The sequence below is a fragment of the Taurulus bubalis genome, assembly GCF_910589615.1.
Source record: "Taurulus bubalis genome assembly, chromosome: 6".
In the NCBI taxonomy this organism is placed as follows: domain Eukaryota; kingdom Metazoa; phylum Chordata; class Actinopteri; order Perciformes; family Cottidae; genus Taurulus; species Taurulus bubalis.
Window position 1 is genome coordinate 23,550,911 of NC_136594.1, and position 12,500 is coordinate 23,563,410.

Genomic DNA, 12,500 nt, shown 5'->3' on the forward strand with positions numbered 1-12,500 from the left:
GTGTGTGTGTGTGTGTGTGTGTGTGTGTGTGGCGCTAACTGCAGTAAATGTACTGTTTTTCATTTTTTTTGCTGTTTTCCGAGCTGCGGCTTAGTTAAAGTGGCTGAAAATGTAATCTCTGTAAACCCCAGAGTACGCACACACACACACACACACACACACACACACACACACACACACACACACACACACACACACACACACATACACACATATCCATCACTCAGTCCTTAAAAGCAAAAGGAAGGAGCAGGAGGAGGTTGGTGGGGGAGGAACAGGGAGCCTCATGGGAAGCGGAGGTCACCAGTGCCCCCTGCAGGTCGTTCAAGCGCCCCTCATACATCGAGTGGGGCGCATGTTCAAAAAGCCGACCGGCGGATAGCGCCCACAGAGGGTTTGTGTCACCGGGAGACGAGCAGCGACAGCCGCTCTGCCTGCAAGGAACTCAATTTTGCAGACCATCTGTCTGGCTCTGAAGTCTTCCCCTCCTCCCTGCCACATTTAGGTGATTACATCAAGCACTTGTGCCACAAAGCGAGTGACTCTGTGACAGCTCGGCTTAACTTTTAACCCCCCCTCCTCTCTTCTTATTCTCCTCCTCCTCACCCTTCCCCTCTCTCTGTCCCAGGGATCTCAGCGAGAACCAGATCCAGGGGGTCCCGAGGAAAGCCTTCAGGGGAGCCGTGGAGATCAAGAACCTGTAAGTGGCACTTTAGTGGTACTTTTTTCCTGCGCATGCAATATGTATACAAGCACATCTGCACAACTCGCTTTCCAATGTGTGCACAAGCCCCCATCCCCATGGGGGGCGCATCAATATTTCATTGTGTTAAATGTCATGTGCCTCCTGCTTGCTGTATTGACTGGCACCACTGCTCGTTAGCCGTGTGTGTGTGTGTGTGTGTGTGTGTGTGTGTGTGTGTGTGTGTCACTGTCATTTCCGTTGTTTCCTCTCTTTGTTTGGCCTCAGTACTAGTTAGGATGATTGAAGATAATTATTGGTAATTTTGCAAGGAGAGTAATTGCTCAGCAGTAATTCCAGAAATATGGATTTTTTTTGACTATTTTGCTGCAGTTCTTTTTCTTTTTTCACATGAGATAAAACAAATTGAAATGCCGCGTAATTATGGTAAAGGACAGGGCAGTGTGTGTGCGTGCATTAGCATGTGGGTGACAGCACATGATTTACCGTCCTTCCGTCTTAATTAGACTGTTTGAGCAAAGCGATTCTGGGAAAGAACGAGAGAGAGGGAGAGGGAGCGAGGGGGAGAAAGAAGGGGGAAGGAGGTAAAGAGCGACGTGTACAAATTAGACGTCACATAGACGAGAGCAGGAAAGGAGGAAGGATACAAAAGAACAATGAGCGCTGGAGACAGAAGTAAAGCCTAGGAGAAAGTGAGTGAGTGCGAGGGAGAATTTCACCTGATCATATGTTGACACGTCTTGTAACGGCTTCTTGTCTTTTCTCTTGTGTGTGTGTGTGTGTGTTTCTGTGTGTGTGTGTTTGTGTGTGTGCAGCCAGTTGGATTACAACCACATCAGCTGCATCGAAGACGGGGCTTTCCGAGCGCTGCGTGACCTGGAAGTGCTGTGAGTACCCGTCCACTCGGTCGCCCTCGTTGACCTTCGCGGGCTGCGTTGCGGCTCCTGGGGGAAAGATTACAAAAAAGGGACATGTGCGCATTCATGAATGACACTTGATGCGTCACCTCTTCTGATAATGAATTAAAGATCACACAGCCACCGTACAGACTCCTCGGCGGCCTGACAGATATTCGTTTTCATCGTATCGTGAGGCGAACACGCATTGATTTAAAAAATCCAAATTATGGATAATTCGCTGCGTTTATACACGCCGAACTGATTTATGAGCCTCCTTGAGCTCACATTCATTCTTTCTTTTGTCCAACGTACAATATAAAAAGAATAATTACATTATCATTTCACAAATTACAGGTGGAACTTGCTTTTTATTGTTGTGTCTGACAAAAAGGTAAAATGGTTTTCGTCAAATTAGTCGGCTGGACCCTGTCGGGCTAAGTGGCCGACAGATGCGGTGGTTACCGAGATCACATGATCACATCATGCCCTCCCTGCAGACCAAAATGACACGCTCTCTTTCGCCCCCCAGCACCCTCAACAACAACAACATCAGCCGGCTGTCCGTGGCCAGTTTCAACCACATGCCCAAGCTCCGGACCTTGTAAGTGGCAAACGTCCGTCCGTGCAACCGATTAATCGACATGTCCTCTGTGTATCCTCGCCCCCTGAGTGTATCATCACGTGTTCTCCTCTCTCTTTGCCCCCACCCCCCCCACCACGCAGTCGCCTGCACTCCAACAACCTGCAGTGTGACTGCCACGTGGCCTGGCTGTCGGAGTGGCTGCGGCAGCGCCCGCGCCTGGGCCTCTACACGCAGTGCATGGCCCCGCCGCACCTGCGGGGGCACAACGTGGCCGAGGTGCAGAAGAAGGAGTTCGCCTGCGCAGGTGGGGGTCATGTTTTGTTTGGCTTTGTTTTTTTATTTTTGTGTGCGACTTTGTGTGTGTCTGCTTGGCGTTACGCGGCAGCGAGCTCATCCTTTGCTTTGTCTCGTTTTGCTTCTTTTTTTTCTCTCACCGTCCTTTGCTTTTCAAAGACGGGGACGAAGGCAAGTACTCATCTTCCTTTGCATGGCATCACTGAAGTGTGCTGTGGATATCACTGTGGATGGACACGGTCACTGTCACATTTAGGGACAGTGTCGCTCTCTCTTTCTCTCCCACAACCGTTACCCATGGATAACGCTGGCCCTCTGTCTCTGTGTAGGTCACCAGTCGTCATCCTCCTCCTCCTGCAGTGTGTTACAGTGCCCGGAGTCCTGCACCTGCAGCAACAACATCGTGGACTGCAGAGGGAAGGGCCTGACGGAAATACCCACCAACCTGCCCGAAACCATCACTGAGATGTAAGGCTTACACACACACACACATATATATATATATATATATTAAACCAGCTTTACTCGTACGCTCTTCTCGCATAAGAGCTCCTGGTGCAGTGGTATTTCTGCTGCGCCGCGTTCCTCTTCGCTTTCCTTTCCTTCGCCGGCTCTTCTGTTTCACCGCTTCTCGTTCTCTCCGCGCGGCGGAATAATAAAACCATCGTGTGTGAAATGAGAAAGCCTGGTCATGCAGCTCTTCCCTGCTTAAGAAAATAATAAAGGGATGAGGTGAGGAAGAATGGGAAGATTAATGTGAAGGACAAGACTAATCATATCTCTATCTAGGTGGGGGGGCAGATAAACCCAGCAGATTTAAAGGGACTAAGTGCTAAACAGAGCTGTAGACTAGAGACTGGAGGACTCTGGATGTGGACGAGACTCACATGAGGCTGGACTCTAAAGACGTGACTTGAAAACATTCAAGTCTAAAGTTCTGGTATTAAGACACATGAATGACAGCGCTAGGGAGGTCTAGCATAGCCTCACACCGTCAACATTTAAAACTGGATCCAACCATCGGAAGGAAATCATGAATTTGTAAAAAAAAATGTCATCGTAGTGGTGAGCAGTTTGCTCATGAAGACTTGAGACACAACTTTGACCCTAGACCTGCTTTGACAAGACTTTAGGACTTGACTTGGTACATAGCGCTTTTCTATCGCACTTTTATAGTTTGCCACCATCCACACACACACTGATGGCGGCAGAGGGAACTGGGGATTGAACCGCCGACGCTGCGAGTTCACAAGCCGCTAACTTGAGTTGGACTTGTCTCATTTGGTATGAGATTCAGCTTTGATGGAACTTTGGGTCTTGACTTGGGCGTGATTTTCAACTTAACTTGGATTTGTCTCGACTTATTTCAGACTTGACCTGGGACGTGTTGGACTAGACTTGAGATTGGATTTAGACTTTTAACTGAAATGAATTTGCCTTCACCTGGATGGACTTGACAGTTGACCTGAGATTAGCTTTGACCAGACTTGGACTTGTCTCGATTGATTTTAGATGCTCCCTAAACCTTATTGAAGACTTGGACATGACAATCCTCCCGTGTGATCCGTCAGGCATGTTGGAGCGGAGCTGGATCAGAGGAGAACAGCAAATGAAGAACAAAGTGTTCTTTAGGGAAACATTTTACAATCCAATGGTTGGTTTGCAGATCGTGTTCCGCGCTGCCTCTCCTGTCACGGTGGCTGAATGTGTGAAATGTTTCGAGAACGCTAGTTTGGGTCTGCTTTCTCTTGTGTTCGCCCGCTCTCCCTGCCTCCCCAGCCTGGCACTTAATGGAACGCTGCCCAGACAGCTCAATGCGTTTTTGCGTGTGCGTCTGAGTTCACACACGTCAAAGAGGGCGAAACATCAAACAACCGTGACAGACGTTGGCAGCGGGCATCAAAGCTTCTTATCTGGGAATGTTCCCCCCCAGCCTCCCAGGGGCCGAGCAGCAGCCAACGATACAGCGGAGATAGCTCCGGTGTTAATGCCGCCCCTCAACGGTCTGTGTGTATGTTTGGTTCCAGACGACTGGAGCAGAACGCCATCAAGGTGATCCCCGCCGGAGCCTTCTCTCCGTATAAGAAGCTGCGCAGGATGTGAGTAGATGAGGAGTAGCATCCACCCTGTCAACCACCCACAAAGACTTGTGTTTCCATCCTGTTTGTATTGACCTCTTACACTTTTGATGTCTCTCTCTCTCTCTCACTCTGCCTCTCTTTTCTTTTCTTTCTCTTTTGGCAGAGACTTGAGCAACAACCAGATATCAGAGTTGGCCTCGGACGCCTTCCAAGGTCTGCGCTCCCTCAACTCCCTGTGAGTACGGCGGGATGTGTTTGTATTCCAGATCCAGTGTGCACACAAACGCAACACGGCCCTTTGAGTCCACCGGTTAGCCGTCCGTTCTATCTGACATGTTCACTCACCGAGTTCATTTCTGGGGCCTGGGAAACACATCGCCACAACAAAGCGAGCGAGACGCGCAAAGAATCATCAGTCAAGGCAAACAGTTTGGCCAAATATTCTAAACAACTTTATTTGGAGGAGAAAAGAAAAGTGAGCAGGTCTGAAGTGATCCCTCATTGCACAAGTCAAGTTGAACCAGGAGGTCGGTCTGTCTGTTATGATGGTTAACGGTTGAACATTTTTGTATTAACTGGCTGTTAGCTAAACTATTACTTAGCATCTATAACATGGGACTTTGCATTTAAAGACTTTAGAGGGTGCTGTTTCATTAGTATGTCATTAACTATTTACCGGGCGTCAACCTCCGGTTCTGAAATGAAGCCGATGCAGAAGTGCCTGAAACCTGCATTCTCTCTACTGACCATCAGGGGGCGACTCCTACGGTTGCAAAAATAAGTCAGATTGTATAGAAGTCTATGAGAAAAAGCCTCTACTTCTCTCTTGTTTTCTTCCTTCAGCAAACATTGTAAACATGAGTGAGTCTATGTCTCAATCTCTAGTTTCAAGTCTTCTTCAATACAGTACGATGTTCATTTAGTAAATTATGGTCCATTTAGAGTCACATAGATCATACAGAGGAGTATGCTTTAGGGCTAAAAGGTGATTGACAGGTAGCTCCCAGAGCTTTATACGGTGTCTCTGTAGTCCAAATATGGTCCCTTCTGTTTACTCGTTGCAAAAAAACAAGATGGTGACGGCTAAAATGATGAATACAAGGATTCAAAGTCCACACACCAGCAGCTGACGTCCACTTCTAATATACAGTCTTTGCTATTTATCCATAGTTGTAAACAACTACAGCATTACTTCCAAGGCCGAGAGTCAACATATTATGAGTTAGCTACATTATCATGTGGGGTTACAGGTCAAAGCCTCGTTCAACTCCAATGCCGGAGGCAAAAATCATGACATCGTAGTTTAGGCTAATGTTAATGTTATCTGAAAGTAACAGTAACCAAGTGACCCTGAGCAAAGGCTCAGTTAGAATAATAATCATTGTGCACTTTTCTCTTTTATAGATTTGGCTTACGTGGGGGTTTGTTGTGGAATGTTTGATGTTTCTTGGACTTATCTTACTATTATGGCGAGAAATATTTGCCAAATCTAACATAAAAAAATCCCAAGTTCGACGCATCTTAGAAGAGAACGGCCGGAGCCTCTGCTTTGCGTGTGAAGCTCCGGGGAGGAAGACGGGGCGGGGGATGCAGAGTTATTTCACGCAGGAGTTATATTAAGGCCCCGTCTCTCCAAAGTCAATAATTCATAAATTCCGAATTGCTGAATGGAGGCTTCTGCCACCTCATTACACATTCGCCACATTCGAGAATGGGACACGCGTCCATGCTGACACACCAAATGCTGTGCGGCCTGCGCGTTAAACTGCGCTGTGTTCACGGAGAGTCAGGGCTCGGTTAGATAAGGTCGTAAATGAGCCAATCGATTCTATCCGTGTGTGTGTGTGTGTGTGTGTGAAACAGTACGTGCTAATGTGCGTGTGGGGCGTAAATGAAGCGTCCACTCCACCGCATCGTGCGTTTCCCAACCTCAGGTCTCTCAGGGACGGCCACTCAGCACAAAAAAAAAAGCCAATCTGAAACACATGTCTTTAGGCTGCCAACACACAGCTCAACTCAGCGTGGAGCGTGAAGATGAATGATAGCTCTCCCAGCTCGTGTGTGTGTGTGTGTGTGTGTGTGTGTGTGTGTGTGTGGGAGCGTCTACGGTATTCGTTGGCCAAGGCAGTGGCAGTCTCAGCCCAGACCTGTTTAGTGTATGCTTCGCTCTGATAGCGGCGTACACGACTCCCACCGGAGGCAGATTTATGCAGGAGTTTTTTTATTGTGACATTTAGATGAAGGGTGTTCATAACCTGCTGTACTTTATGTCCGTAGTGTGTACATACATTTTTTATTTGTTTTGTTGATGTTACCTTGGAACCCGCCAAAAAATAATCAAATCATTATTGATTAAGGTCTTACCATTTATGTTTGACTCGTCTTCACTAAAACTTTATTCATTGTAATTATAATTGTATTCGGCGTAGAATTTACCCGGTGGGGGTCCCGTCTAACCCCAAGCTCCAGTTCCATGCTGAGGTCCTACACAGATCAATACGCAATATACAACATTTGATGGACGCGAGCCAAGGGAACGAGGCTGTACTCACTTTGCACACACATCAGTGAGGCTAATATAGTTTACAATAAGGCCACTCACACAACGACACAACTACGCCCTGCAACAGAACACACACTCACCTCTCTCTCGCTAACAGGACACACATGCACACGCTCAAACCCGACACACATGGCTTGGCTTGGCCTCCTCCTGTTGCTGTGCTGTTCTCCAAAAAGAAGAGAGACGATGTCCTCCTTCAATCCAGGTTCTCTAGCGGGGGGAGGGGCATTGAGGTCCACACCGTAGACTGTGGACCTCATGATGACATCACCCATTGGTTTGTGGACTGCTGTTATGAAGCCTTTGAGTTCGGCGTCGTCATCTTGGATTACGGCCGTCGCCATGTTGTTTTCTTTGCAACTAATGAACGGAAGTGACCGTATATGGAATACACATCTGCAGAATATACATATTTGGTGAAACCAGAACAATCTATTGGTGTTAATATCGGATTTTATTCAGACTAACTGCTGCTGATTTGCCGAAAGTTTGGACCCCTGTGAGGTCCTGGATGTGTGGTATATTGCAGCTGACAGACATTCCTCATCAGCGACGCTCAGATTTACAGCATCTGTTCCCCGCAGGCCAACATGAACGCTGTAAATTCACTTGCTCCCTGTCAAAGATTATTTATTTTTTTAGCACTAAATAATTATTGATTTCATGTTTGATGAAAGGTTAACAAATGCTCCCATCAGACACAGACGCTAGTGGAAAAGAAGGTAGTGGGGTTTGGCTCTGTTCGCAGCGCATGCAGAGTGTGAATATTAAGTCTTACTGGATGATACGTGTGGTCGTATTCATAACTTATTAATGCGGTGTTTGTGCTCCACAGGGTGCTGTATGGGAATAAGATCACTGAGATTTCCAAAGCTCTGTTTGAGGGACTGTTTTCTCTGCAGCTATTGTGAGTAGACACACACACACACACACACACACAGAGTTGGAGTTGCAGCTGAGAGCTCCCGTCATTGATATTCTGCTGAAAAGTGCTTGCCTCAAGCATTGTCAACGGAGTGGAGCGACGCCATGATTGAAAGCCGGGACCTATAACACCTCCTCCGTTCCGTCTCTTTCTTTCAGGTTACTGAATGCTAACAAGATAGCGTGCCTGCGTGTGGACGCATTTCAGGACCTCCACAACCTCAATCTGCTCTCCCTCTATGACAACAAGCTGCAGACCATCGCCAAGGGGACCTTCTCGTCTCTGAGAGCCATTCAAACACTGTACGTACACACACACACACACACACACACACACACACACACACACACACACAGCTCAGCGACTGGACTTAATGTGGTGAATAGGAAGGTGTGACATTTTAAGCAGTAGCTGATAATCATTGTAGCTTCACAACTGCTGATGTATATTTTTGTAATAACGAAGCAGAAAAAACTTCAACGTCTATATTTTTTTATATTGTTCATGCATCTCAGATTTTTGGGGCCATTTGTTATTCCCACTTCTTAAAAAACATGTTTTCACGCAGGTTTTGTTATCAGATTTAAAAGCGCTAAACTCGATATTGGGAGCATTTTCTATTGCTTCCGCCCGGCTCTCCACATCGAGCCGGTGTTTAGCCGCTAGCGGTGGTTAGACATTAGCGGTGGTTAGCAGCCTGCGATGCTAACAGTGCAAGCGGCGATAACAGTGCTGATGGAGCTTCCAGTGGTTACCTGTAAACTTCCGCTTCATTATTAATACGATTTTGCACCAATGTTTCAAATGACACGCTCTCTTATGTAGAAGAGGTGAATATTGTACACCAATTCAACTTCTTTCAAAAACCTCTGTAGATACAAAATGTCTTGCTATTGTGCTCCCATGGGCGGAAAATAACACACGTGTGATCTCCTAAAATGCATAGCACATTGTAGGCTGATCTATAACAGTGTCTTAATGTAACATAAATCTATATGCTTCTTTTACTGAGCCTCATGCAAAGTTTTTTTTGCCGATACATTGATTTTAAATGATTCAATAATTTGAAATTCATTAATTCCAGTACAGTTATGCAAACCAGTTACTTTGTTCTGTAACTGTTCTGTTATTTTGGCATTTAAGGTCATTCAAGTAAATAAAGATTCCACAACATGTTCACAACTACATGTTGTTCTGACAACTTACTCGTATGTACTTGCGTCTATGTACTCCGTCTCTGTGTGACTGTGCATGTGTGTGTCTGTGTGTGTGTGTGTGTGTGTGTGTGTGTGTGTGTGACACAGTCACTTAGCCCAAAACCCGTTCATCTGCGACTGCCACCTGAAGTGGCTGGCGGACTACCTGCAGGACAATCCCATCGAGACGAGCGGCGCCCGCTGCACCAGCCCTCGGCGGCTCGCCAACAAACGCATCGGACAGATCAAGAGCAAGAAGTTCCGCTGCTCAGGTAAGAAAACCCAGAGCGTTAACCGTGAAACCTTATCGACCTGAGGACGTGATACCCAAATTGTCCCGAGTTCTCATTCTGTGTCTTCCTGCTGGGATTTTCCCTCGGCCTCTCTTTACTAACCTCAGCATTCTCTCTCTCTCTCTCTCTCTCTCTCTCTCTCTCTCTCTCTCTCTCTCTCTCTCTCTCTCTCATTTAACCACACACACAAACACACACACACACACATACACACACGCACACACACACTGAGTACTCTATTTTAGCCTCTTGTTATTTTGTTGTTTTTCATTTTTACTCTCTCTGTCTCTCCATTAGCTAGAGAACAGTATTTCATCCCAGGTATTGTACATCGAGCATGTGTGTGTGTGTGTGTGTGTTTGGTCCTTCACGGCGGATGCTGCACACTCACACACTCCCGACACCAGTGTGAGTGAGTGACTTTGCTTTGACTGACACCTTTTGACTGCCACGACAATGTCATATTGCAACAATCGGACTAATAAAGCCGCCGTCACCCCGGGCGCTGCACGTGAAACTCCATGAAGACCAGAGGAGAGATTTAGAGACTCTATAATTGAAAGCAGATCACAGACACCAGCCCTCCTCACTTCTTGCTACGTCTAATGACAGCTGGCGTACGAGTGCGCGTGTGTCCGCCAGCATCTTTGTGTGTTTCGCCCACCGCGGAACATCAAAAGGTCACACAGTCGCCACGCACAGAGGGCCGATGGGAAATATGTAAATCATCGGTGCATACGAGATCAGTAGCAGGGCTGAAGGCGGTCATTACCACAGCAGCACCGCGGAGGAGGCACCGTGTGTGTGCGTGTGTGTGTGCACTGCAGTATTTAACTCACCGGGGGGTTGCACAGAGGTTTTCAAAGCAACAGATAGCACAAACGCAGCAAAGCTGAATAATTTAGGAAAGTTTTTTGCGGATGAAAAGTTGAACAAACATGTGTTTTATTCCGCGCTACAATATCGGTTCAGCGCGTCTAAAAGTTTCATTTTGCATTTTGCACCACGTCCCCCCTATTTTACGGTGTATTATTTTGGATCTGGTATTTCTGTATGTAGCTGTTTCACCGGCACGATTCTCACCATTCACGAGTCATTACCCCTTGAAATGAATCACTGACTGAAGACTGAACACAGAAATATTGCAGCGATTATTTTTTCCTTCCCCCTCCGTTTTTCATCTCCCCCTTCCTGTTCAAACAAACGAGTGAAATCCCTTCTTCTCTCTCCTGCTGCCTCTCTCACACACTCAGGAGTACACCATGTCGGCTGTAAGTAACACACACACACACACACGATCCTCGCGTCAGCTCCGAAGCCCTCTCCTCTCGTTTCCCCCTGAGCCAGCCTTCTGACCTTTGACCTCTAACCTCCCACAGTGACCTTTGACCCCTCCTCTGTGACTCCTCTTGTCTGTTTATAAACAACAACGATACGAATATGCATAACATTTGATCATGTATTTTTTCCTCTCTGTGATGGGCTGTGTGTGTGTGTGTGTGTGTGTGTGTGTGTGTGTGTGTGTGTGTGTGTGTGTGTGTGTGTGTCAGGGCTTCTCTTGCTTTCAGTGCTGCTGTAGCTCTCCTCCCACTCCTCTGTAGCTGCCGCTCTGTTCCTGTGCTCCTGTGTTGTGTCTGAGTTTAGACGTCTTTCTACTTCCCCGGCTCGTTCCACCCTCTTCCTCTCCTCCTTGGTTACTGCTCCTCTCCTCTCTTCATTCCAGCCCACACCTTTCCCCTCAACCCAGACGGCTCTGTCGTTCTCCTGCTTCTCATTCCTCATCCTCCCATCTTTGGATTCTTCCTCTTCATATCCTCATCTTTACTTCACCTCTCCTCCCATCATTTACTCCCCCCTTCTCCTTCTCATCCTCTCCCTTTCTTCTATTTCCTTTACTTCCTGTCTTCAACCACCCTTCTCCTCTTCTTCTCACCCTCTCCTCTCACCTCATCTTTATCTCCATCCTCGTCCTGTTTTCTCTCCTCTTCTCTCTCACTGTTCTTCTTTCTTCTCTCTCTCTCATCCTCTTCTCTTACCTCATCTTCATCCTCAACCTCTCCCTTCTCTTCCCCCCTTTCCTGCTCGTCTCCTCTTCTCCCCCCCCCCCCCCCCGTGTTCCAGCGGAGGAGCAGTCAGTCAGCAGGTTGTTCCTTTGTGCTTGATCTAACCATGTGGCTGCCAGGTTCCTATAGTGGAACATGGTTCTGTCAAGCACCATGGAACGGCCCCGCGAAACCCTACAGCATGGCCAAGACGCAAGAGACAGCAATCTCCTGTGACCCCTGTGTGTGTGTGTGTGTGTGTGTGTGTGTGTGTGTGTGTGTGTGTGTGTGTGTGTGTGTGTGTGTGTGTGTGCGTGTGTGTGTGTGTGTGTGTCTGTGTGAAAGCTTTTTCCTGCTAGGATCTAACTCTTGATGCCGTGGTTTTGAACACTAACAGTTGCTTGAGTCTGACAGGACTGAAAAACTCCCGTGTGTGTTTATGTGTGTGTGTGTGTGTGTGTTTGTGTATCTCGTGAGGAATGTTGCGTCATAATCAGCGACGTTTGGTCCAATTTGAAAATCGCCGCTGTCGAAACCCCTCCATCGTGTCACGACCTTCTCCCCGGCCGCCCGCCGGGTAAACCGCTACCGGCCAACGCTGGGGAGGGGGTTGGGTTTCCGACTCTGGCCGTGACGTTGTGCTTGTGGTCGCGACCAGGTACGGAGGATTACCGCAGCAAGCTCGGAGGGGACTGCTTCGCCGACCTGGCCTGCCCCGAGAAGTGCCGCTGTGAGGGCACCACGGTCGACTGCTCCAACCAGAAGCTCACCAAGATACCGGACCACGTCCCCCAGTACACCGCCGAGCTGTGAGTCCCTCTGTGTGTCTTTCTGCCGCAAACCGCGTGGCCTCGATCTCCTCTTTGCTCCTCCTCGTCCGTCTGTGTCTCTGACCGGCCCTCTTCTCCTCTCCGCTGCTAG

At 47.8% G+C, this 12,500-nt stretch overlaps 1 protein-coding gene across 2 annotated transcripts in view; it reads left to right on the forward strand.

The window, feature by feature from the left end:
- Positions 1–12,500, forward strand: part of slit2 (slit homolog 2) — a gene marked incomplete at its 5' end in the record, with an annotated part of 75,540 nt that overhangs the window by 47,607 nt on the left and 15,433 nt on the right. The window contains 12 exons of one of the 2 annotated variants that reach the window (XM_079220278.1): positions 629–700; positions 1,519–1,590; positions 2,132–2,203; positions 2,326–2,489; positions 2,809–2,947; positions 4,507–4,578; positions 4,724–4,795; positions 7,959–8,030; positions 8,207–8,350; positions 9,353–9,516; positions 9,835–9,858; positions 12,238–12,388. In XM_079220278.1, coding sequence (XP_079076404.1) covers positions 629–700; positions 1,519–1,590; positions 2,132–2,203; positions 2,326–2,489; positions 2,809–2,947; positions 4,507–4,578; positions 4,724–4,795; positions 7,959–8,030; positions 8,207–8,350; positions 9,353–9,516; positions 9,835–9,858; positions 12,238–12,388 — 1,218 coding nt within the window. The remainder of the gene's footprint in view (positions 1–628; positions 701–1,518; positions 1,591–2,131; positions 2,204–2,325; positions 2,490–2,808; positions 2,948–4,506; positions 4,579–4,723; positions 4,796–7,958; positions 8,031–8,206; positions 8,351–9,352; positions 9,517–9,834; positions 9,859–12,237; positions 12,389–12,500) is intronic. The other variant, XM_079220279.1, reaches the window with a different exon arrangement.